The 26,665-nt window shown below is 36.4% G+C and overlaps 1 protein-coding gene across 1 annotated transcript; it reads right to left on the bottom strand.

The window, feature by feature from the left end:
- Positions 1-17,431: 17,431 nt before the first annotated feature.
- Positions 17,432-18,370, bottom strand: LOC127231436 (olfactory receptor 143). The gene has a single exon (XM_051196977.1). It carries the CDS (start codon positions 18,368-18,370, stop codon positions 17,432-17,434), a length of 939 nt encoding a protein of 312 aa, XP_051052934.1.
- Between the last annotated feature and the right edge of the window lie 8,295 nt (positions 18,371-26,665).

The following is a 26,665-nucleotide window of genomic DNA, read 5'->3' as shown; positions in this document are numbered from 1 at the left end:
AGTGAATGAGAGTTTCTATCCTTTGAAATATTCCCCATTGTCATGGTCACTTGTTTTAAACGTTTTAATAGATGATCATTAATATCTTATAGTTTTATCTTTCAAGTTATTTTTTAAGTTCTTTGACTACTTAATAGTAGTCTTTAAATGCCCTGAAAAGTAACTTTAAAAACTGAATTTCATGTGAAAATATCTCCTTTCTCTCATTTGTCTTGATTTATATCAGTTATTTGTAAAATAATATTTTGTATTTGAAACTTCCGTTCCATTATACATGTATTGATAATATCAATCCACTACTGCTTCCCTCCAAATACCCTTAATGAATCCACCTCATCTTTCTTCCAGCTTTACATCCTCTTCTTTGTTGTTATTAATAACCTCTGATTCCACTTAATGCTATGTATATGCATATGTGAATAGCATTAGGGCATTAGTAACCTACCAGTGGCCACTTCTCAAAGGAAGTTTACTTTCTCCCTCAACAGCCATCAGCTGCCTCAGATAGTAAAGTGATCTCAGGGGCACTTCCCCAATCCCAAACAAAATTGAACTGAAAATGATCATTAAAATTTAATTTATTGTAGGACAAAAGACAATCAAATAATAAATTATTTTGGGATAAATTTAATTAATTAATTTTACCCTCCATGTTTGTATCACAACAATATACCAAAGTTTAACTAATATGTAAAGGACAGTTCACTAAGATTTATTTTCTGGCCAATAGACAAAGAGTTTTGTTAATACTTTCAATTAAATATCCTTATTTAATGACCTATTTTGCAAGAAGATATACTTATCTCAGGAAAGGACAAAAGTGATAGTTTATCCCCTGTCTTAAAACCCTATGATTTTATCATTTCACCATCCCTTTTTACTTGGTGTTCATATCATTTTCCACTTTTTTTATTTAATTCATATTTTTATATTGTAGATGTAGGTAGGTTTGTACTCATACAGAAACAACCCATATTACATATGTAAAGAACATAAAACAACTTGTAAAAGGGAGATGTAAGTCACAAGGCTCAAACTCAGGTTGTGGCAAATGACATTACCTACTAAGCCACTTCTCAGGTACCTCTGACTTTATAAAGGTGAAATAAAAAAACAGAAAAATAAATCAAATAATTAGGAGCTATAACCAAGATAATATGTTTGAAGGTTACTTTGTGTAGACTTTCTGTACTACCCAGTCTTGCACTAAAAGGCACCTAAGGATGGAGGAAAGATGACACCAAGAACCCAAGGAAAACATGTTTATAATTTCCTATAAATATAATGGCTTAAGTTATCCAACATTTTTTTTTATTGAACATCTAATACTTTCTATAAATTTCAGTGCTGTTATAACTATACTTTTTTATTTTTTTCTTATTTTACATATTGATCCCAGATCCCTTTCCCTCCCTCCTTCCCTCCATCCCTCCCTCCCTCACTCACTCACTCCCATGGCCCTCAACCACCCACCCATCTCATCACCCCCACCCCCCGGACTCAGGGATCAACAAAATCTGTCAAATCATTTGGAGTAAGGACTAGGCCCTCCCTCCTGCCTCTAGGTTAAGGGAGTATCCCTCCATGGAAAATGTGATCCCAAAGTCCTTTTGTGCACCAGGGATACATCCTGGTTCCATTGTAAGAGGTTGCTTAGACTGCCCAGGCCTTCTAAATGAGACCCATGTTCAGGAGGTCTGAGTTGGTCCAATGCTGGTTTCCCAGCTATCAGTCTGGGGGTCCACTAGCTCTGCCTTGTTCTGGACAGCTATCTCTGTGAGGTTCTGTAGCCTGGTCTTGTCCTCCCTCTCTGCATATGGATTCCAGTTTGGCTCAGTGTTTAGCTGTGGGTATCTGCTTCTGTTTCCATAAGTTACTAGATGAGGGTTCTATGATGGTGGATAAATTAGTCATCAATTTCATTATCAGGGAAGGGCCTTTCCACTGTTGCTCAAATTGTTAGTAGGGTAAGTCTTGTAGGTCTCTGAACATTTCTCTAGATTCAGTTTTTTCTTCAAACCTATAATGGCTCACTCTTTTACAGAATATCACTTTTTTTCTTCCTTTTTCTCTCATCTATTCCTCCCCTGATTCAATCTTCCTAGTCTTACTTGTTTTCCTCTCATCCCCTTCTCTTTCTCCGGGCTTACTCTCCACTCACTGCCTCCCTACCACTCCCCATATGCTCAGGATATCTTGTTCCTTTCCCTCTGTGAGGGACCTTGTATGAATCTCTTAGATTCCTCCTTGTATCCTAGTTTCTCTGGCAGTGTGAATTATAGGCTGGTGATCCTTTACACTATCTCTAAAATCCATATGAGTGAGTACATACCATGTTTCTCTTTTTGTGACTGGGTTACCTCATTCAGGATGGTCTCTTAAAGTTCCTTTCATTTGCCTGCAAATTAAAGAGTCCATTGTTTTTTTTCCAATAAGTTGTATAAATATGCCATATCTTCTTTATCCATTCCTCAGTTGAGTAGCATCTAGGTTGAATAATGCTACTATTAACATAGTTGAACTGATGTCTATGTTGCAGGGATGGAGATCATTTGGGTATATGCCTAATAGTGGGATTTTCTAGTCTGTGGTAAACTGATTCCAATTTTCCTGAAGAACTGCCATACTGATCTACAAAATGGTTGTAAAGGTTTGCACTCCAACCAGCGTGGAGGAGTGTTCCCCTTTCTCTACATCCTCTCCAGCATAAGTTGTCATTTGGTGTTTCTAACTTTAGCCATTTTGGCAGGAATAAGATGGTATCTCAGAGTTGTTTTGATTTGCATTCCCCTGATAGCTGAGGACGTTGAGCACTTTCTTACATGTCTTTCAGCCTTTTTGATTTCCTCTATTTAGAATTCTCTCTTCAGTTCTGTACCCCATTTTTTAATATGGTTATTTGGTGCTTTGGTGACTTGTTTCTTCAGTTTTTTGTATATTTTGGCGATCAGACTGTAGTGAGATAGTCCTTCTGTGGCACTGACAATGCCCATGGGGGTGGAGCCATGGGCGGAAGTGACCTGTGGAAGGAGGTCGAAGGAAGAGCTGGAAAAAGCTCTCTTGCTGGCGGGACTCGGACAGGAGAACATCGGGTGGAATTTCCTGGTGTTCATCTGTCTAGGTTGTAAGTTATTTCTCCCTAAATAAACATCTATTCGGCCTATTTGTTTATCCTGATCCTTATTTACCGCGATAGATAACCTTTACCCACCAGAAGTTGGGGATGGTGATGCTGCCTGTAGTTCCTTTATTGTAAAGGGTTGTTTTTACTATCCTGGGTCTTTTGTTTTTCCATATAAAGTTGATTATTACCCTTTCAAGGTCAGTGAAAAATTGTGCTGTGATTTTGGTGGGGATTGCATTGAATCTATAGATTGCTTTTGGCAAGATTGCCAATTTTACTATGTTTATCCTACCTATCCAAGAGCATGGGAGATCTTTCCATTTTCTGGTATGTTCTCTCTGGTATGTTCTTTCTCAGCCCCTTTGTCGTCTGTACAAAGTAGGCCTATTGATTTTTTTGAGTTTATCTTGTATCTTGCTAGTTTGCTGAAGGTGTTTTTCTGCTGTAGGAATTTGCTAGTAGATTATTTTGGGTCACTTATGTAAACTATCATATCATTAGCAAATAGAGAAAGTTTGACTTCTTCCTTTCTAATTTGTATCTCTTTGATCTCCTTTTGTTGTGTTATTGCTTTAGCTAAAAGTTCAAGTACAATATTGAAGAGATATGGAGAGAAAGGACAGTTTTGTTTTTTCCTGATTTTAGAGGAACTCCTTAAGTTTCTCTCCATTTATTTTGATGTTGGATATTGGTTTAATGTATATTGATTTTATAATGTTTAAGTATGCTTCTGTTATCTCTGATCTCTCCAAGACCTTTATCATGAAAGGTTGTTGAATTTTCTCAAAGATTTTTCAACATCTAGTGAGATGATCATGTGATTTTTATTTTTCAGTTTTTTTATATGGTGGATCACATCCCTGCAACCCAGGGATGAAGCCAACTTAGTCATGGAGGATGATTTCTCTGATGTGTTCTTGGATTTGATTTGCCAGTATTTTATTGAGTATTTTTGCATCAATATTCATGAGGGATATTGGTTTTTAGTTCTCTTTCATAGTTGTGTCTTTCAGTGGCTTGTGTACTAAGGTAATTGTGGCCTCATAAAAAGAGGTTGGTAATGAACCTTCTATTTCTATTGTGTAGAACAATTTGAGGAGTATTGGTATTAGCTCTTTGAATTTCTGGTAGAATTCTGCACTGAACTCATATGGCCCTGGGCTTTTTCTGGTTGGGGGGCTTTTGATGACTACTTCTATTTCATTAGGGGTTATAGGTCTATTTATGTTGCTTATCTGTTCTTGATTTAGTTTAGGTAAGTGATAGTTATCCAGAAATTTGTCCATTTCCATTGAATTTTCAAATTTTGTGGCATACATATTTTAAAAGTATGACCTGAAAGTTGTCTTGATTTCCTCAGTGTCCATTATGTCCCCATTTTCATTTCTAATATTGTTAATTTCCATGTTCTCTCTCTGCTTTTTGGTTAGTTTGGATAAAGGTTTGTCTATCTTGTTGAATTAAAAAAAAAAGAAAGAAAAAACTCTTTGTTGCATTGATTTATTTATATTGTTTTCCTGTTTTCTACTTTATTCATTTCAGACCTCAAACTGATTATTTCCTAGTGCTACTCCTCCAGCGTGAATTTGCTTCTTTTTGTTCTAAGGCTTTCAGTTGTGTTCTAATGTGACTGTCCTCTGAGTTTTTCATATGAGCACTTAGTGCAATGAACTTCCCTAGTAGCACTGCTTTTTCTTTATTTCTTCTTTGACCCAGGTATGGTGCAATTGCACATTGTTCAGTTTCCATGAGTTTGTAGGGTTTCTGCAATTTGTGTTGTTGTTGAACTCCAACTTTAAAGCATGGTGGTCTGATAAGATACAGAGGCCTATTCCAATTTTTTTTATCTGTTGAGGTTTGTTATGTTGCATAGTGTGTGGTCAATTTTAGAGAAGGTTCCATGTGGAGCTGAGAAGAAGGTATATTCTTTTTGTGTTTGGATAGAATGTTCTATAGATGTCTGTTAAACCCAATTAAGACATAACTTCTGGTAATTCTTTTGTTTCTTTGTTAAGTTTTCTCTCATGATCCTGTTTAGTGGTGAGAGTGGGGTGTTGAAGTCTCCCACTATGAGTGTGTGAGGCTTAAATGATCTTTGAGTTTTAGTAGCATTTCTTTTATGAATGTGGGTATCTTTGTATTTGGGGAATAGATGTTCAGAATTGAGACTTTGTGCTGCCAGTTTATCTCTTTGTGATGAATAAGAAATGACCTTCTTCATCTCTTTTGATTAATTTTGGTTTGAAGTCTAACTTGTTAGATATTAGGATAGCTACACCTGCTTGCTATTTGGGTCCACTTGATTGGAAGATCTTTTCTCAACTCTTTACTCTGAGGTAATGTCTGTCTTTGAAGCTTAGATGTGTTTCTTTTATGTAGCAGAAGGATAGATTCTGTCTTCATATCCATTCTGTTACCCTGTGTCTTTTTATAGGCGAGTTAAGATCATTAATGTTGAGGGAGAGTAAGGACCATTGATTGTTAATGCTTGTTTGATTTAGATTTGTTACTGGCAGTGGTACTGTGAATATATTTGCCCTGCTTTATCCTATGGGTTCTGGTGAATAGGGATTATCTATTGCCTATGTCTTTGTGAGAGTAATTACTTCCTTGGGTTGGAGTTTTCTTTCCAGAACTTTCTGTAGGGCTGGATTTGTAGATGCGTATTGTGAAGATCTAGCTTTGTCATTGAATACCTTATTTTCTTCATCTATAATGATTGAAAGATTTGCTGAATACAGTAGCCTTGGCTGGCATCCATGAACTCTTTTTACTTGTAGAACATCTATCCAGGATCTTCTGGCCTTGTGAGTTTCCATGGAGAAGTCAGGTATAATTTTGGTAATTCTGCCTTTAAATATTACTTGTTCTTTTTCCTTCACTACTCTTAATATTCTTTCTTAATTCTGTATGTTAGTTGTTTTGTTATTATATGTAGGGGTCTTTTTTCTTTGGTCCAGTCTGGTGTTTGATATGCTTCTTGTACTTTCATGGTCATGTCCTTCTTCAGATTGGGAAAATTTTCTTCAATGATTTTGTTGAATATGTTTTCTGCACCTTTGAGCTGGGTTTCTTCACCTTCTTCTATGCCTATTATGCTTAGGTTTGGCCTTTTCACGGTGTTCCTGGATATTTTGTGTTAAGGATTTGTTGGAATTAAGACATTCTTTGGTAAATGAATCTACTTCCTCTAGTTTATCTTCAGCACCTGAGATTCTCACTTTGATGTCTTATATTCTGTTGGTTATGCTTGTATCTATAGTTTTGATCATTTGCCCAGTTTTTCTATTTCCAGCATTCCCTCAGTTTGTGTTTTCTTTATTGCCCCTTTTTCTGTTTTCAAGTCTTGAACTGTTTCCTTTACCTATTTGGCTGTTTTTTCTTGGCTTTCCTTACTTTCTTTAAGAGACTTGTTCATTTCGTCTGTTTGTTAGTTTTTTCTTCCATTTTTAAAAGGGATTTTCTCATATCATCTTTGAGGGCCTGTATCATTTTTTATGAAGTTATTTTTTAAGTCATTCTCTTCTGCTTCATCTGCTTTGTTATGTTCAGATCTTGTTGGTGTAGAGTTCCTATATTTTGATGGTGTCATGCTTGTCTTTCTATTGTTACGTGTTTCTTTTATTGCCATCTTCCCATCAATTCTTCCAGTGGGTACAGTTGGAGTCTCTCTCTCTCTAAACTAATCTCCCAGTGGGCCTAAGTGAGTCAGGAGATCGACGTCTGTAGGTCTTGGTGGTCCAAGCTCTCTAGGTTTCTCTTTCAGCAGGGGTCTGGCTCTGGCAGAGGCCTGGTGATGGGGGTCAAATTTCAGGCAGGCAGGGACTCAGGGTGGTCCTGAGTGGGTAGCCGGGTCTCTGGCAGAGGCCTGGTGCTCAAGCATGTTATGACTATTCTTGGTTGTCAACTTGACCACATCTGGAATATCTCCAACAAGTAAATGGCTAGACACACATGTGATAATTTTTTTTTGCTTAATTGAATCATTTGAAGTGCAATGATCCACTTTTAATCCTGATCTTTGAGGTGAGATGACACACTATTAACCCAGATCTTTTGAACTTCCCAGTTCCTCAGATGCAACTCCAAGAAAGCCACACCTTCTGCTGGAAGCCTATACATAGGACATGGAAGAGGAAAGTCTTTTTTCCTTTGCCTTCTTTCTCCAGCCCTTATTAGCAAATCCACTCATTCACTGACATTAGAGCATAATTCTCAGGATCCCAGCATATACTGAAGGCCGGCTGAGGCATCCAGTATCACGAACTAAACAGTTTCTGGATTCTGGGACTTTCTATACATAGGCAACCTTTGTTGTTTAAGATAGACCACAGCCTGTAATTCATCAAAAAATATCCAGATAGATGATTGATAGATAGATAGATAGACAGATAGATATATAGATATAGAGGGATGGTAGATACATAGATAATGTAAATATATACACATATATATGTATGTGTATATATTCACACAAATGGTTATTTATATTTAGGAAGTAAATATTTCTTTCTTTTCCACTAAGAAAAAATATATTAATGCTTGTTAAAAATATTCCAGATATTTGCATATGCATATACAAACAGACATTACTTTGGTTACAGTCACTAGATGGATAGAAGATAGAACTCCACATAACAGTCAGCCAAATTTTGTGCTTTTTTTGGCTTTTCATGTGAGCCATCAGCTAAAAGGACCCTCATAACAAAGATGTGTGATTGATAAAATACAAAGATAAAGAAAGTACTACCTGTTCAGAACTTACCATCATAAAAATGGAGAGATATTTTATATAATCACTTTATCCTTTAGTGCATCCAGAGTCAAGGAACAGAGTTTTTAGATTTGACTTCCATTCAGGAAAAGTCATAAGTCCACATCTTGACTTTTCAGTGGCCAAGTCTCAGTCACCTTCTAGAGCAAATACAAAGAATATATAGCAAAACATTATACTTCATACAATGAATATACATTAAATGCAAATTTAAAACTACATAGCAATATTAATCAAAGAATAAGAGGATATCAACTTGAGAGTGGGAGAGGATGGAGGGAGGAAGAGGGGTTATTGTATTTCAATTTAAAACATATTTTCAAAAAATTTTAAAGAGAAAATACAAAGCTCCATCACACTAAAAAAAGCAAATGTGTATATAAAAATAAAGGGCTACATTTGTAATTATAATTCATTGCATTACAATTCTTAAATGCTTTAGAAACTGTCTTTGTTATGGCTATGTAAAACCTCATGAATTTAAAGAAATTGTCCTTTAACGTTTCTATAATGAAAGACAGATGCTTTACTGTTCTTCTTCAGCACTCAGTTCTACAATGCACTACTAATTCAGATATTTGTTTTGATAATGCATTGGATCATCGAAAACTTTAACATCTTTAAATAAAGTAGAAAGAAATTTGAGATTTATCCTTGTAGATCTCTGGACGTTTCCCTAGTGCCAGATTTCTCTTAAACCCTATAATGGCTCCCTCTATTATGGTATCTCTTTACTTGCTCTCTATTCTTTCCCTGACTCAATCTTCCTGTTCCATCATGCCCACCTCCCCACTCCTCTTCCTCCTAACTCCCTTTTCCCTCCCCAACTCTCCCAAGTAGAGCCTTCCTCTAGTATCTGATGGAAGCAGAAGCAGACACCCACAGTTAACACTGGGCCCAACTCTTGGAATCCAGTTGCAGACAGGGAAAATTTGCCCCTACCCGCCAGGCAGTCAACGACGAACTGAGAGACACTTAGGAGAATCGAAGGGTAAGGGAGGAGAAGAATGGAGGAGAAGAATAGCACAAGTCCATAGTCTGATCAAACTGTCAAACTTTATTTTCTGAAAGGAGGCTTATATAGGACCATGGGCAGGATGTGAGCGGGGGTTTGCAAGTGGGCAGGATGAAAGGGTCAGTAGAAGGAATGCCCTGAACTAATCTTTAACTGGCTGTAAAACTACAACAAGATGAATATCCTGAGCTATTCTTTAACTGGTTGTAAAACCCCAAGCCTGTTTCTAGGAATGCTCTGCTAAACATTCTGCTTACTTCTTAAGAGGAAGTAATTTTCATTCTCAGAGGCCTGAGGTAGTAAGGATGGTGATGGTCCCAACAAAAAGTGATGAGATCAGGCTGGAGTAACCCACAGAAACTGCTGACCTAAACAAGGGGGAGCTCATGGACTCCAGTCTGATCGCTGGGAAATCAGAATAGGACCAACCCAGATTCCCTGAGTGTGGTGTTAGTTGGGAGGACTGGACAGTCTATGGGGCCTCTGGTAGTGGATCATTAGTTATCCCTAGAACACAAATGGACTTTGGGAGCCCATCCCACATAGATGGATACACCCTCAACCTAGACACATGGGGGAAGGCTGTGCCCTGCTCCAAAAGAGCTGAGAGTCCTTGAAGATCCCCATGGAAGGCCTCACCCTCCATATGCAACAGAAAAGGGAAGGGATGAGTTTTGGTGGGGGAAAAAGGGGAGGACAGGAGGGTGCAGTGCAGGAACTGGGATTGACATGTAAAACAAGCCTGTTTCAAATTTAAATTAAAAAAAGACAAAAAAAAAATAAATAAAAAGAAAAAGCAGGAGACATGAAAGTGAGAGGAGGATACAGGGGGTGTACAGGAATGGTGGAAGGGGAGCAAGTGTGATGGTGGGTAAGATTAACATACATTATATGCATGTACTACATTTTCAAGCCATAAATAATATATTAAGGAAAAAAAGAATCTGTTTCAACCTCTAGCTATAGTTGCATGTACATACATACACACATACATGAATTCATACATGAACACACAATACATGTACACACACAATACATGAACACACAATAGAATTTTTAAATCTAGTATATTTGTAGACAAAGTATTTTGATCAGTATAATGTCTTTAAAGTTTTGCTTGTAGAATTCATTCTAATAAGGGATTAATTTCTAGGTTCCTAAGTCACAGTTCTCTAGAAGTGTGAGTAAATATCAAAAAGCCAAAAGTGAGGAGCCAAGAACATCGACATCAGGAATTCTGTAGGAAGTCACAGGCACTGGGATTCAATGACTTACACTAACCTCTTCACGGTAGAGCACGTTATTTTCCAGAAGCTTCAGATTGTGTTCACTGCTCATGAAACATACACACATCACCATTGGTGAGGTCACACTGGATGATAATTTAGAAATCCAAATTTAGTACCTGAACATGAATATAAAGTAGCATATGTCTAAAAATAGACAATGGAAAGAACATGACTGCTACATTTCTATAGCCCTCTCTTCCAAATTACAAGCCATTACCATGTCCCTAGTCATGTATGTTTTATCTGATGGTAGAATACATATAAATGTTTATTAATTATATACAATTATTCTAAATATATCCCTCTTGAATAAACTATTTCCTTTTGTATTAGATTATTTTCAAAATAATATATTCACTGTTAATAATTAGATGATTGTTTCTGAACATAATTTACTTCATTATGCTTTGTGGTAGAAACAGCTTCTAGTTGGCAACTCTTGTTGAAGAATTTAATAATTAAATATATAAATTCATTTATAATCAGTATAAAGAATTACTATGGATAAAAATCAAATTTAGCTTACATTTAATTTCAGTTGAAATAACTCTGTATGGCTATGGGATACATCACACTGATAAACATTATATAGTGAGTGGATCCAGATGGTATGTAAGGCAGAACTAACTAGGAACACAGAGAGAGGAAATGGTAAACAGGATATACTATTTAAGGGTAAAAAAAATGACTAAACCATTCAACTTATATTCATCAACTTATATACTTAACAATAATTTAAGGGTTTAGAAGTCTTCTTTTAGCAAATGTGGGACATTATGGCACATAGTCATGGACTATATAACTGTGGTGTCTATCCTAACTGAAATTTTATCAAATGGTCAGCATCACCACTCCCTAACTAATTACTCCACTCCTGTGGTCACTATGATTCTACTTTCTATTTCTGTGATTTCAATGGATGAGTAAGACAAGTGTTCCCTATTCTTATGTATGCACCCAACAATATGTTCACTCATTATGTAACTGTGGGGAAATTTCAATCACACGAATTTGAAATTGCTAACAAGTTGCAGGCTCCTTCCATGCTATGAGCATCCACTTAGTATGAACAACCTTTCAGAAGGGACTAAAGTTAATTTAATCCTGTGTCTGAATCAGATAGAAAAGTTACTTTCTGAAGCACATTTCTAAGATAATTTTGTTGTTCCCTTTGAAAAATCTTGATTTCATGGCCAGTTCATTGTAAGCCTGTAGCTACTAATATGGTTAATGGCACAGTTGATTTTTCATAATTTAGATGTTTGTCTTTTATAAGCCTACAAAGTTACATAGTTTAATCCATAAAGTAAATGAGACGTAACATTTTGGTTTTAAAAATATTTCCATGTTTTTCTTTCTACAATATATCCAGATTCTATGATTTTCCTCTATGGATATCAAGTGTACATCTCTGGAGAAAGTAAATCCAATTGTACTTAGAAGTTTTTTTAACCACCTATTACAAAAGCTGACCATTCAGTTGGTTTAAAAATTCATATTGGTTAATTTTCTTTAGATGATATTGCAACAATTAAAATTTATATACAGCTGTTTATACTACATTCAGGGAATCTCGGTTGGTTGTATGCTGGTTTCTCAGCTATCAGCCTGTAGTCCATGAGCTCTCCCTTGTTCAGTTCAGCAGTTTCTGTGGGTTTCTCCAGCCGGGTCTTGACCCCTTTGCTCATCACTCCTCCCTGTCTGCAAGTGGATTCCAAGAGAGTTTGGCTCAGTGTTTAGCTGTGAGTGTCTGTTTCTGCTTCGATCAGCTACTAGATGAAGGCTCTAGGATAGCATGTATGGTATTCATCAGTCTCATTATGGGGGAAGGGCATTTAAGGTAGCCTCCTCTCTATTGCTTAGATTGTTAGTTGGGGTCATCCTTGTAGATCTCTGGACATTTCTCTATTGCCAGATTTCTCTTAAAATCTATAATGGATCCCTCTATTATGGTTTCTCTTTTCTTGCTGCCCTCTGTTCTTTCCATGATTCAATCTTCCTGCTCCATATTGCCCACCTCTGCCCTCCTCTTCTCCCTAACTCCCTCTCCTGGCTGCCATGCTCCCAATCTGCATGGGAGATCTTGTCCCTTTCCCTTTCTCCAGGAGACCATTTATGTCTCTCTGAGGGTCTCCCCCTGTTTCCTAGCTGTTCGAGTGGTGTGGATTGTAATCCTTTGATCTATGTCTAAAAGCCATATAAGAGTGAATATTCTCTAAACGTGGTTGGGAGGACTGGGCAATCTATGGAGCTTCTGGTAGTGGATCAGTAGTTATCCCTACTATAGGAATGGACTTTGGTAGCCCATTCCACATAGAGGGAGACTACCTCACCCTAGACACATGGGCGGGGCATTGACCCTGCTCCAAATGATATGACAGACTTTGAAGACTCTCCATGGAAGGCTTCAACCTCCCTGGCAGCAGAAAGGGGATTGGATGGGGGTTGGTGGGGGGGAACAGAGAAGGACAGGGGGGAGGAGAAAATTGGCATTGATATGTAAAACAAGCTTGTTTCTAATTTAAATTTATATATATATATATATATATATATATATATATATATATGAAAAACTAGGACACAAATTTATGTCAGAGGCTCAAACATTGGCCTTTCAAAGAAGCAAGGAACATTAAAAAATATTTTAAACATAGCTGTTTATACATTCTTAACGACTTCAGTTAAAATAGAGCTTTGATAAATATATTGGATTCCCTTATATTTAAATGATTTTCAGGGAGAAGTAGTTCCAAGAAGTTTTCTTGTCTTATTAATAAATTGAAAACAAAATACAAAATTCAGCCTTAGTTATCTTTATTTTTAAATGTGCATGGTCCCAAAGATAAAAGATTGACATCATGCTTAATTTTTAGAATATTTATGATAAATTGTAACATTTTAATAAATTGAAGGCATTTGCAATGTTAATTTTCACAATTTGGGTGTGAAATATAGATAAAATATACATCAGAAAAGTGCCATAATGCCAATTATGAGTTAGGTACATTGATTCCTTTTAAACACAGTATAAAGTTTTGTTTGTTTTAGGATGATTGACTTTACTCTTCAAAACGTCACACTGTATGTAAGGTCCATCATTCATACCCACCTCTCTATTAGTTATATTTAACTTGCAATGGACAGAGCAAAACCTAGGGCTATCTGAATATGAGGAAGTTCCTAGATCAGATTAGTCAATGGTAATGTCTATGATAGCTTGTCTTGGTTGTTATTCGATGTAGGAAGACCCTATCCATTCTGGTCAGCACTCTTCCATAAGTAGGGTTCCCTGAACAGTGTAAAAACAGAGGAAAGCTACCTGAGAGTAAGTAAGCAAGCTTTGATGTGTTCATTCCCCTTATCCTTGATTGCAGGCATGATGTGACTAGCTGCTTGAGTTCTTCCATTAACTTCCTTGACATCAGGAGTTCTATGGGGCTTTACAAGAAATGTTCCACATGCATTTAAACATTTGGTCCTTAGTTGGTGATGCAGTTTGGAGAGGATTAAGTAGTGTGGCCCTGATGGTGGAACTATGTCACTGGGGCTTATATCCTTGTTTATTTGGTGTTTTTTTACTCTGTTCTTAAAATTTGAGATATGAGCTCTCAACGTCCTGCTCCTACAGTGACACCTGGAACCTGCTGCCATGCTGTCCTCACAATTTTGAACACTAAACCTCTGGGACCATAAGTTAAGATAAATTCTTCCTTCTATAATTTGCCTGGGATACAGAGTTTTATCCCACTAACAGACCAATAGCTAATACAATGTCAGTCTCCAAAACATTTTTATCTTGGAAAACTGAAAGTTTATACACATTAAACACCCAGTCCATATTCCTTCTTACCCTAGCCCCAAGAAAACTCCAGCTCTCCATAAGAGCACAGTAAGTATCTCTATTGCTGTGCTACTAGTTCCATTTATGGCAGGTCAAAACAACTTAATATAGAGGGATAAAAGCTTACCAAGATATTATGACTCTGGACTAGAAACTTAGCTGCTTTCCACAATACAGTCAGTTCTAATCAGTGTTCCTGTCTTACAGAATCTTTAGCATAGGCAAACATTTTTCTTGAAACCTCAGTTTACAACACTTAACTTGTATCAAAGATGATAAGTAGAACTATTCTTTGGTATATTTTACTTAAGGCAACCACACTGGATGTGCATACTGCCCATGTTATTGTGCATTGTAAAAGACAGCATATGTCATGGTGTGGGCTGGTGATATGTGCAAAATAAATGTAATACAAGAAACATCCTCAGAGCCTTCTTTTAAGGTAAAAGGTTTTAACTTCAGCCAATAGAAAACACCCTTAGAAGATAAATTAATGTAGGGATTCACACACTAGTACAGACACACACAAAATGTCCTTATGATTAAAAACTACATTAATAGAGGAATAGAAAGACAGAATAGGATTTCAAGTATTTTATTGAAAATTTTTCATCTGTGTTCATAATAGAAATTAGTATGTAATTTTCTTTCCTTTTTGTGTCTTTGTGCAGCTTAGGCATTAAGGTATCCATGGCACTCTAAAAAGAACTAGGTGATATTTCTTCAGTTTCTACTTTGTGGAATATTGGAGAAATTTTGGAATTTATTCTGCTTTGAAAGTTTGTTATAATTCTGCATTAAATTCACCTGTCCCTCAGCTTCTAATTGTTCATCCTCATACATATAGACTAGTGTTGCTCCCAGCCTGAGACAGAAGTTATTTTTTCAGAGATTCATATCTTGTCAAAGTACTAAAAATATATGAATGATGGGCTCTCAGCCTTAAATAGGACCTCTGTGTCACACCATTCTGAAGGCCAGGTGAACTTCACAGGGAAAAAGACAGAATTTAAGAGTTAAGACAATGAAAAAGAGTATCATGACACTCAGCTCTATGTAATCACCATTACATTGGAATCCATCACAGTGACATTGTTTCAAATACTGATTACACCTTTTACAATGTTTTATATGATTGCATTTAAATAATACAAGGTATCTTCCATTTCACTGACATACTGAACTTTGAACTATTTAAAATAATCTTTCAGCTTCTAGTACTTCTAAATATCAAAGGCAAAAATATAATTACCAGAAAGCTGTGCCATGTTGGAGTAATCTCATTGCAACTATTTAAGAGGCCATGAGAATGATAGCTAAAAATTAGCAGAAGTTCTATACTGAAAATAAAATAGGTCAAAGTTTCTTCCTTGAGAGGTGACACCACAAGAATTCTGGCCTGATTTCCACTGCAACACAAGTGGTGTTTAAGGTTGGATAAACCCTCATTCAGTACAGCAAGCAAAAGATCTACCAGAAGCCCAAGCTACCTCTTGCACACACTGGACATTGCCCCCAGCCTGTAATTGCCACAGATGTTGTGAAAACATGTATGATTGTTAAAGCTGTAATTCTGGATTAAGCATTGATATTCATCTTGTCCTTTCTCCTAACAGGGCCATAGTTTTATGACACCTCACACCTCCTTACTCTTGGCCCCATCAGACTATTTTCTAGACACCATGCCAGCACAACCATCCTGAAGTCACAATGGATCCAGGTCACCCATGATAGGCATGGCCAACATACCTTAATCTGAAATACAGGCTTTTGTTGGAAAACATACTCTTAATATTTATTCATGATAGAGAAAGGGTGAGGACTATGAAGATATGTATTTTCTGGCCATCAAATAAAAAAATAAAAATCTAGAGTTTTTAATCCCTTTAGATGATGGAATGTACTAATTGAATAAATATACACTGTTCCATGGACATAGAAACCTATTAACTTCCCAGAACTGAGCCAGGCTATTTGCTGATTTGTTCTGCTCCAGGCTATGATGCTGACCACACTTTCTATGCAGTGCTTGTGGCTCATATTCACTTTCTCTATTCAATCATACATTTTAATTAATAAATGAATAAAAAAATTGAGAAGACTCTAGGCATTCAGAATAACTTTGAGAAATTAAAAACATCCCACAATCTTATCACTATTATAATAAATAGAAATGCTTAACTCTCTAGCACCATTAACTTTTATCAGCTTGATTTAACTTTTCAAATGCATCATTTTCTACATCTACAGTTTTGTTAAATCTCTTATGAATTTTTAAACATTATTAATATTAAAAAATATGCTTTCAGAGTTGGAGATATGGCTCGATAGTTAAGATTCAATTCCTAGCACTCTCTTGGCAGCTCACAACTGTCTGTAACTCCAAGATATGCACCCTCATACAGACACACATGCAGGCAAAACACTAATGCACATAAATAAAAATAAACATTTTTAAAATAATTATACTTTCATGATTCATTGATCCCTAAATATGATCCATCCTCTATCATGTAGATATTTTCTTAAAGTCAACATGTTGCCCCTGGAGGGAAGAAAGGTTCTGATAATACTCATGAGCTCCCTTAACTCATTGTCTTCACAAGGTACTGCCTAAGAGCATCATCAGTATACTGAGTCAGGAGGAAAACAGACTGCTTGGTGAAGCCATCTGCAAGCTAGGCAGGGAGCATCACTGAGGGAGCTTTTACAATTCACACATCTGTGGGTTTTCAGTGGGCACTACAGAGCATATTTCCTACCCAAAACAGACAATAAGAAAGTCTCATACAAGGCAAATTATTAATTATGTAAAAGTAAAACCTTATCCCTATGACTTAAAAAAATCCCATTGTCAATTCCAAGCTAAAATGCCTAGAACAAGAACCATACCAAATAATTGCTGGAATATTAACCGTTCTTTTGCACCCATAATTTTCTTTCCATCTATTTGAATTAATATACAGATAATAAACACTACAAATAAGGGAAAACATTAAAATTGTACAGAAAACATTTGAGCAGGAACACACACACACACACTTAAAAATAAGTGCATAATTATTTTTACAACAAAACATACTAAGAATTTTTATTATCAAGTAATGTAAAAATATAGACAAGGCTCTTAATCTGATTTTTAAGGGACATGCCATCATCTTAAACACATTGAATCTAAGGATGTCACATATCCTCATATTATATACAGAGCAATTTTGCATGAAGGAAAGGAAAAATGCTGTTACAGTATAAATTCTATCACTGCTCTTGAAGGGCAAGTATAAAGAAAATAATGACTATATGTACTGTAAAAGACAAGGGAAAAAAAGAAGAAGAAAGGCACATCAAACTGGAATGGATGAAGCTAAAGGACATATTAATGGATAAATTAGGTTGTAAGTCTCTTCCAGGTTCTCTTCACAGCAAGCTTGACATCTTTGTTTCTGAGACTATAAATGAGAGGATTCAACATGGGAACCAAAAAAGTATAAAAGACTGAGAAAATTTTTCCCTGGCCCACAGTCTCAGCAGATGATGGCTTGACATAAGCAAGTAGCCCAGTTACATAAAAAAGACAAACAGTTATGATGTGTGACCCACAAGTGCCCAAGGCTTTGTACCAACCCTTACCTGATGACATATGAATGATATTGAAAAGGATCATAGCATATGAGATAAAGATTATGAGGCAGCATACAATAATAGCTGTACCCACCACAGCAGAATGCACAAGCTCATTCATATGGGTGTTACTGCAGGAGAGCCGAAGGAGAGGAAAGATGTCACACATGTAGTGGTTGATGACGCTAGAATCACAAAACCTGAGCCTGACCATGAAACTTGTGTGGAACAAAGCACTAACAAATCCCATCATGTAAGTACAAAATATCAACAAACAGCAGATCTTAGGAGACATAACAACTTTGTATAGCAGTGGCTGACAGATGGCCACATAGCGATCATAGGCCATGGCTGTCAGCACATAGCTCTCTGAGTTCACAAAAAATAGGAAGAAAAACAGCTGAGTCATGCATCCTCTGAAGGAGATAGTGTTTTTCTCCAAAACAAAACTCATTAGCATTTTGGGGGTAAAGACAAATGAGTAACAGAAATCAATGAAGGACAGATTGAAGATAAAAAAGTACATGGGAGTGTGAAGGTTTGAATTTAAGCAAATGAGATTCATTAAGCTTAAGTTTCCCATCACAGTGGCTGTGTAGTTCACCAAGAACAGAACAAATAAGGGCAGCTGGAGCTCAGGTTGGTCTGTCAGTCCCATAAGAATGAACTCAGACACTGAAGAGTCATTTTTCATAGTCCATTGCATTTTACATGGCATCTGCAAGAGGAAGTGTAAAAGGAATATTAACTCATATACCAATTTTCACTCCAAGGGAAAAGCTGAATTTATTGGTGTCCAAGCTTGAGTTAGGAGCATGGAGTCCTTAGGAATCCCTATTTCCTCATTTACCTACCTACCTTGTGTATATTACTCCTAAAAGATGCTGGGGGAATTTCTATTTCTTTTTATTTTTTTACACAAAATATATAAATGATTTTTAATTAATTAAATCTTGTAATGTTTAAAGGGATTTTGAAAATAATTTCCTGTAGATATCCCATACATGCTATTGAGTTCTTAAACTGCAGCAGCAAAGAAAGGTATCACATTAAAAGTGATGAATGAAAATCAGCTCCCAGAAAATTCATTTGATCCATTTATAACATTTAAGAATTTTACCAATAATAATTATCAAGTACTATATAACATCTTTTTTAATGCATTCTATCAATTAAAAGCCTAATTCCTACAGTTTTTTTTTCCAAAAGGAAGTTAGGTTGCTGGTTAATTTCTCTGGACATAAGAACAACTGGAAAGTGGAGTGCAATATAATATCCTATGTCACCAATTTCTTTGCATGAAGCATCCTTCCTTTCATTTGGTGTTTACTAATAATTAAGACTGAAAAACAAAACAAAACAAAACAAAAAAATGCTTTCATTTTCCTCAGAAATTGTGATTATATAGCTGTGGTCTTGAAGGTAAAATGTCAAGATAAAGATTATTTGGTGCTCACCTTTGTTCATCTGGATCCTTCCCTAACATTGGAATTCATGGTGTTGTCCTCCACACTGTGCTCAGAGGACTAAAGTTGCAAATGGTGAATCTAGTAATTGCAATCTGCAGACAATGTATCTAACCCCCTAGAAGAGGTTTTCTGGGGAAATGACATGATTGCCCTTTGACAATTTCACAAAGATTCTTTTCTTATTAAGAAAAAAAAAAAAACAAAACAAAAAAGACGATGACTTTCTTTTATGTTTCTCCAGTATCTAAAGGTCAAGATTTTTGAGAAACTTCATTAGATGCATAGAAAATTATTCTCTTCTTTATGATATTCTCCATGTTGTCTGGGTCCCTTGAGGGTAGAAATTGTGGAGTTTGTGCTGTAGAGCTAATATAAGTCCTTTGGAGATACAACTTTCTACTCAATTTATAATGTTCTAGCAGAAATATTTAATCCCCAGGGCCAAAATCTGAGTGGTCCCCTTTGTCATTCTCTTCATTAAGTTTTGCACAACCCTATTAGAGGGAATGTCATGGGAGATGCTCACTTGCCATTTGTAGTTTTTCTATGGTTTCAGTAATAAACTATTGACCAAGGATAAATACTGTACAAAAACAGTTGTATGAAGAGGAAAAAATAATATGAACAGACTCTCAAGTCATTACAAATTTACATTAGAATTTCCCACTAACTAGCTATGTAACTATGGGCTATGTTGATCCTTGCTTATTTACATGCGTATCCTTTTATGAATAACTGTAAAATAGATTCATAAAAATTGACTTAAATTTTAGATCCATAGCAAATTTCTGTTATCATATGGAAATTTGTGAGTACATATTGTACAAACAATAAATTGCAATTCATAAAATAAAAACTCTATTATGTTTTAAAATAGTTTACAAAATATGTTAGAAAGTTACTAAATATGGATAAATTCTGCACCAGTGGATGAGCATTGAATGACCTTCCTGGCAGCTGAACTGCCCCCACCCCCTGGATTCTGTTTCCCCAAGACCCATTCTGCCACCAAACTCCTCCCACTTCAGCATCCTCACTGTTCCCCACAAATCTGGCAGACTCCATCTGCCCAGCTACAGTCCACACAAGTCTGATGAACAGGTGAGTGACCTGTCTTTAAGCCAAGTAGTTCCACTCCCCAGACTCTGATCCCTAAGGCATATCCCATAGCCCTCTCCCTTGTCCATAGTGCTGGAAGCTTTACCAGAGGCCAGGCTGGTCCTAGGTGCCCCAGGTAAGACACATCCCACTGCCTGTTAACATTCCTTAAAACCCACCCAACAACCCAAGACTGTACATACGTGCGCGTGCACACACACACACACACACACACACACAGAGAGAGAGAGAGAGAGAGAGAGAGGTGGGGGTAGCTCCATATTCTATCCATATTCTAGTCTACAACATTGGAAGAAGACATGAGCTTTACTTAAGGAGGTCAGGCTGGATCTAGGCACCCAAAGCACCAAAAACACTAGTGAAGATACACTACTGTACCGTAAGACTCGCCAGTCACAGGAACCGTTGGCCAATTAGGCCAGAGCACCAATCAGGAAACAGAAATCAAAGAACAAAGCACCCATCCAAGAAAGTTAAACACAGGAATCAACACCTAATTCAGATCACCCCAAATTCAGATTCCTAAATGTCAGTGTAAAAGCACAATCTATAACACAAAAGGCAATATGGCACAACCAGGCATCCTGCTACAGAAAGACCTTAACAAGTCAACACAGCTGAAGCATGAGAAAATTATCTCAAAAAAATCACTTTATGAAGATGATAGAAATCTTTCAAGAGGAAATGGAAAATAATTTCTTACAGAAAACTGGGAAAGGACAAATAAAATTGGAAGAAATTAATAAGTTCTATGAGGCTTCAGTCATCCTGTTACACAAATTACAGAAAGATTCAACAAAGAGAATTATAGTCCAATTCCACTCATGAACTTTGATGTAAAAATATTCAATGAAATACTGGCAAACTGAATCCCGAACACATCAAAAAGGTCATTCACTATGATCAAATAGACTTCTTCCTAGAAATGAAGGAATGGTTCAACATATGAAAATCTGTTGATATAAACACAAACTGAAAGAAAAAAACCCACATGACAAAATCCAAAACCCCTTCATGACAAAAGTCTTGGAGTGCTTACAGATACAAGGGACATATCTAAATACAATAAAAGTAATATACAGCAAGCTGACAGCCAACAAGAAATTAAATGAAGAGAAAATCAAAGCAATTTCACTAAAATCAGGAAAAAGTAAAAGCTGTCCACTCCATGTCATTTAATATAGTATTTGAGGTTCTGCATAACACAAGAAGAAAACAAAAGATCAAGGGAATACAAATTGGAAAAGAAAAAGTCAAACTTTTGCTATTTGCACATGCCATGATAGTATACATCAGTAACCCCAAAAATTCCACCACAGAACTTCTACAGCTGATAAACACCTTTACAAATGGCTGGATGCAAGATTAACTTATATATATATATATATATATATATATATATATATATATATATCAGTATCCCTTCTATTTACAAATAATAAATAGACTGATAAAGAAATCATGAAAACAACACCTCTCATAATAGCCATAAATACTACAAAATATGTTAGTGTAACTCCAACCAAGCAAATGAAAGACCTGTCTGACAAAAACTTCAAATCTTTGAAGAAAGAAATTGGAGAAGATATCAGAAGATGGAAGTATCTCCCATGCTCATGAATCAGTAGGGTTAGCATAGAAAAAAAAATGGCATCCTTATCAAAAGCAATCTACATATTCAATTTAATGCCCATCAAAAATCCAACACAATACTATACAGACCTTGAAAAAACAATACTCAACTACATATGGAACAAAAACACAGGATAGTTAAAACAAACTTGAAAAATTAAAGAACATTTGGAGTTATCAACATCTCTGATTTTAAGCTGTTCTACAGAGCCAAAGTAATAAAAAAAAAAGATGGTACTGGCATTAAAGCAAGCAGGTGGATTGATGGAATCTAATCAAAGACCCAGATGTAATTCTACACATCTATGAACACATGATTTTTTAAAAAGAAGCCAAATTCATACAAATGAAAAAAAAGTATCTTCAATAGATGGTGCTGACATAACTGTATGTTGGCATATAGAAGAACACGAATAGATCCTTATCTATCACTATCCACAGAACTCAATTCCAAGTAGATCAAAGAAATTAACATAAATCCAGTTACACTGAACCTGATAAAAGAGAAAGTGGGAAATAGACTTGAATGCATTAGCATAGAAGACTATTTCCTAAATATAATACCAGAAACTGTGATCAACAATTAATAAATGTAACTTCCTGAAAATGAAGAGCTCCTGTAAGGCAAAGGATGCTGTCAATAAGATAAAATGACAGCCTACAGAGTAGGAAAAGATCCTCACAAACCCTACATCTGAGAAGGCTAACCACCAAAATACACAAAGAACTCAAGAAAATAGACATCAAAATACTTAAACAATCCAATTTTTAAAAATGGGGTACAGACTATTTTCAACAGAAAATTTTTAAATGGCCAACATACATTTAAAGAATTGTTCAACATTCTTATTATCAGGGAAATGCAAATCAAAACAACTGTAAGATACAATCTTATACCTGTCAAGATGACTAAGATCAAAAATACAAATGGCAGCTTATGTTAGAGAGGATGTGAAGTAGGAGGCCACTCCTCCACTGCTTGTGGGAGTACAAACTTGTTTAGCAACTTTGGAAATTGGTATGGTGGTTTCTCAGAAATAAGGGAATCAATTTACCTCAAAACCCACCTATACCAATCTTGGGGAATATGATTCAAAGGCAAGATCACTTGCTCAACTATGCTCTTAACATCCTTACTCATAATAGCCAGAACCTGAAAACAACCTAGATGTCCCTCAACCAAGAATTGAGGAAGACGTGGTACATTTGCACAGTGGAATTTACTCAGCTGTAAAAAATAATAATGACATCATAAAATTTGTGGGCAAATAGATGAAACTAGAAAAAAAAATTCTGAATGAGTTAACCCAGCCCCAAGAAAACAAACATTCTATGCACTTACTTGGAAGTGGATATTAGGAGTAAAGCACAGGAAAACCAACCTACAATCCACAGCCCTAGTGAGGCTAGATAATAAGGATGGCCCAAAGAGGAATGCATGGATTTCCTTGGGAATGGGAAGTAGAAGACATTTCCTGGATAAACTGGGGTCAGAGTAGGGGAAATGGTGGATGGGAGCATGAAGGAGAGGGTTGGGCAGGCTGGGCACTGAAGGCATGTTGGGAGCAGGATAGAGGAGAATAATGAAAGATATCTTGATACAAGGGGCTATTTCGGGGTTAGGGAGAAAACTAGTGCCAGGGAAACTCCCATGAGTCCAGTAAGAATCCTAGCAACAGTGGAGAGGGTGCCTGAACTGGCCATCTACTGTAACCACACTGGTGACCAACCTAATTATCATCAGAGAGCTTTTATCCAGTAACTGATGGCAGCAGATGCAGAGATTCTCAGCCATGCACTAGGCTAAGCTCTGGGAGGCCTCCTGAAGAAAGGGAGGATTGTATGAGCCAGGGTGGTCAATCTTATGATGGGGGAAACCACAGGGACAGGCGACCTGAGCTCACAGGAGCGCATGGACTCTGGACCAACAGTTAGGGAGCCTGCTTAGGACTGACCTAGGCCCTCTGTGTATGTGTGACACTTATGTTGTTGAATCTGTTTGTAAGGTTCCTAGCAGTGAGATCACAACCTGTCACTGGTGCTTAGCTGACTTTTGGATTACCTTGCCCAGCCTTGATGCCTGAAGAGGACCTTGAGGTAGATGGGAGTCAGGGAGAGCATGGATAAAATGGGAGGAGATGAATCAGGGGAAACTGTAATAGGTATGTAAAAGACATTGAAAAAAATGTTAATTAAAAATTAATAATTAAAATAAAAACAGAAACTGAAAACAAATTAAATATCCCCCCAACAGAAGAATGAAAAACTAAAATGAGACACATTTACACAATAGAGTATTACACAGCTATTTAAAGAATTACATTTGGAGGCAAACAGATGGAAGAAAAGATCATCCTGAATGAGTTAACCCAGGCCCAGAAAGACAAATATAGTATGTATTTTCACTTACAAATGCATATTAGCCATTAAGTAAATGATAACCAATCTATAATTGGTAGGTGCAGAGAGACAAGGTACACTTATATGTACTCATGCTACTATGTTTTAAATTTCCTTTGTATGCTATTTTAAAAATCATAGGCATGGCCACCAGTAGTGGCACACTTCTGGAATCCCAGCACTTGGGAGGCATAAGCAGGCAAATCTCTGTGAGTATGAGGCCAGCTCGGTCTACATAGTGAATTCCAGGACAGCCAGAACTATACAGTGAAACCCTGTCTTGAAAAATAAAAATCATAGGCTTTTATTTTAAGAATAAATATTCTTATGGATTTCTTTACAATATTAAGTCATTTCATTTCATTTTCAGGACAAATAATTTTGCATGGAAGTCAAAAAACTTTCCAGAACTGATTCTGGCTGTTTGCTGATTCATTCTGCATCAATCTATACTGCTGACTTCCATACATAAGTCAGACCACACTTTATATGATGTGCTTGTGGCTCACATTCACTTTCTAGCTGGTAACAATCCTTTATATGAGTGAGTATTGGCTAGGTCAATCTGCCTTTTAGAAACATTGTTTGTCTTTTAATATGTGTGCTTGAGAATAAATACAAAAACACATTTTGCAACTCTTGTTTACTCACATGCTGTAATGAATAAAAAAGAATAACTAAAAAATATTCTAGGCATTTAGACTATACTGGAAAAATTAAGAACACCATCCCTAGAATAAATAAAATATTTTAACTTTCTAGAAACATTAATTCTCAGGAGATTGATTTAACTTTTTGTTTGCTTGTTTGTTTCTGTTTTTTGTTTGTTTGTTGTTTTTGGAGACAGAGATTCTATGTGTAGCTCCAGAGCCTGTCCTGGAACTCGCTCTGCAGGCCAGGCTGGCCTCAAACTCACAGAGGTCCACCTGCCTCTGCCTCCAGAGTCCTGGGATTAAAGGCACGAGCCACCAATGTCCAGGTCATGATTTAACTTTTTAAAGACTTCTTTTTTCTACTTCTGCAGCTTTAAATTAAATGTCTTAGACTTTAGATATTTTCTTAGAGTTGACTTGTTCCCTCTTGGAGGGAAGACAGGTGCTGATCATATATACTCATGGGCTCACTTAGCACATTGTCTTCACAAGACACTGCCTGAGAGCATCATTAGTATACAGAGTAAGGAGGAAAACAGGCTCCTCGGAGAAGCCAACTGCAAACTGACTTCATTGAGGAAGCTTAGACATTCACCATCCACATGTCTGTGGATTTACAGTGGGCACTACAGAACTTATCTACTACCCAGCAAAGATAATAGGAAAGTCTAATATAAGACAAATAATAAATTGTATATTTTATGAATGAATTATATTTCTGTCTAAATAAAAATAAAATGTTTGGTAGACTTTTTAAAGTGTATGCTAAGCTCTGAGAATAGTGGCATGACTCTCCAGAAAGGCTTGACCAAACACATCACTTCTGTCATTCTAGAAAGACAATCACTAATCAAAAATAACAAGATAAAATGTCCCCTGGTAGCTCAAAAAGTTTACATCACATTATTCTGAGGCTTCTGTAGGAAGATGTGCATTTCTAAAACTTGACCTTTAAAACCTTGTAGACTAAACTCTTTAATATAGGCCCCTTGTCTGGGACCATATCCTCATACATCCTCTCTTGGGAAATTGTGGGAAGTTATATTCTCAGGAAGTTATATCTTTCTTCACTATCATTTTCCTTCTCGTGTCTTACTGCATAAGAAAAGTAATGTGTGAAAATGAACTGTGAATCATTAGTTGTATGGTCATCCAGTAGTCATGCTACCATTTCCTAAATTAGGTGTAAGATTGATATAAATGTAGAGACTGAGAGAGGAATAAAGGTTGGGCTCTTCTTGGTTGTGGGGATTGAAGGCACTAATGTATAAATTATACTGATAGGCCTTAATCCCATGTGCTGTTTCTTTCATAGAAGTAAACTGTTGCCTTTTTAGAAAACAATATCCATCCTATAGAACACAGGGCTAGTCTAGATATTATTATAACACTGTGTCCTATTACCAAAATATATGTAATTTTATAAAAATAGTCACAGACACAATCCACATATCATAGACAAAATGTGACACTTTAATTCTATTAACCACAAAATAGTTTTCAGAAATTGTCTCAAAATTGTGGCAAGGTAGAGAAAAAGGGGGTGGAGGAATAGGCCTAATACATGCTCTGATAATTATAAAAGCAAAACTTTCAATCATAAATTTCAAGCCAAATGGACAGAAAAATAATGATACTAAACAATTTCTGGAATTTTGATAATTTTACCATGTCCAGAATTGTCTTCTCATTCCCTTGAATGAATATGCAAATTCCTTCAAATAAGGG

This window comes from Phodopus roborovskii, unplaced genomic scaffold (assembly GCF_943737965.1).
Source record: "Phodopus roborovskii unplaced genomic scaffold, PHOROB, whole genome shotgun sequence".
NCBI lineage: Eukaryota > Metazoa > Chordata > Mammalia > Rodentia > Cricetidae > Phodopus > Phodopus roborovskii.
The sequence above is the reverse complement of the archived record's forward strand: the minus strand, read 5'-3'. Positions and strand labels throughout refer to the sequence as shown.

Bases quoted from the DNA above. Each gene is read 5' to 3' on its own strand.
- LOC127231436 (XM_051196977.1), bottom strand. From the start codon at position 18,370: ATGCAATGGACTATGAAAAATGACTCTTCAGTGTCTGAGTTCATTCTT.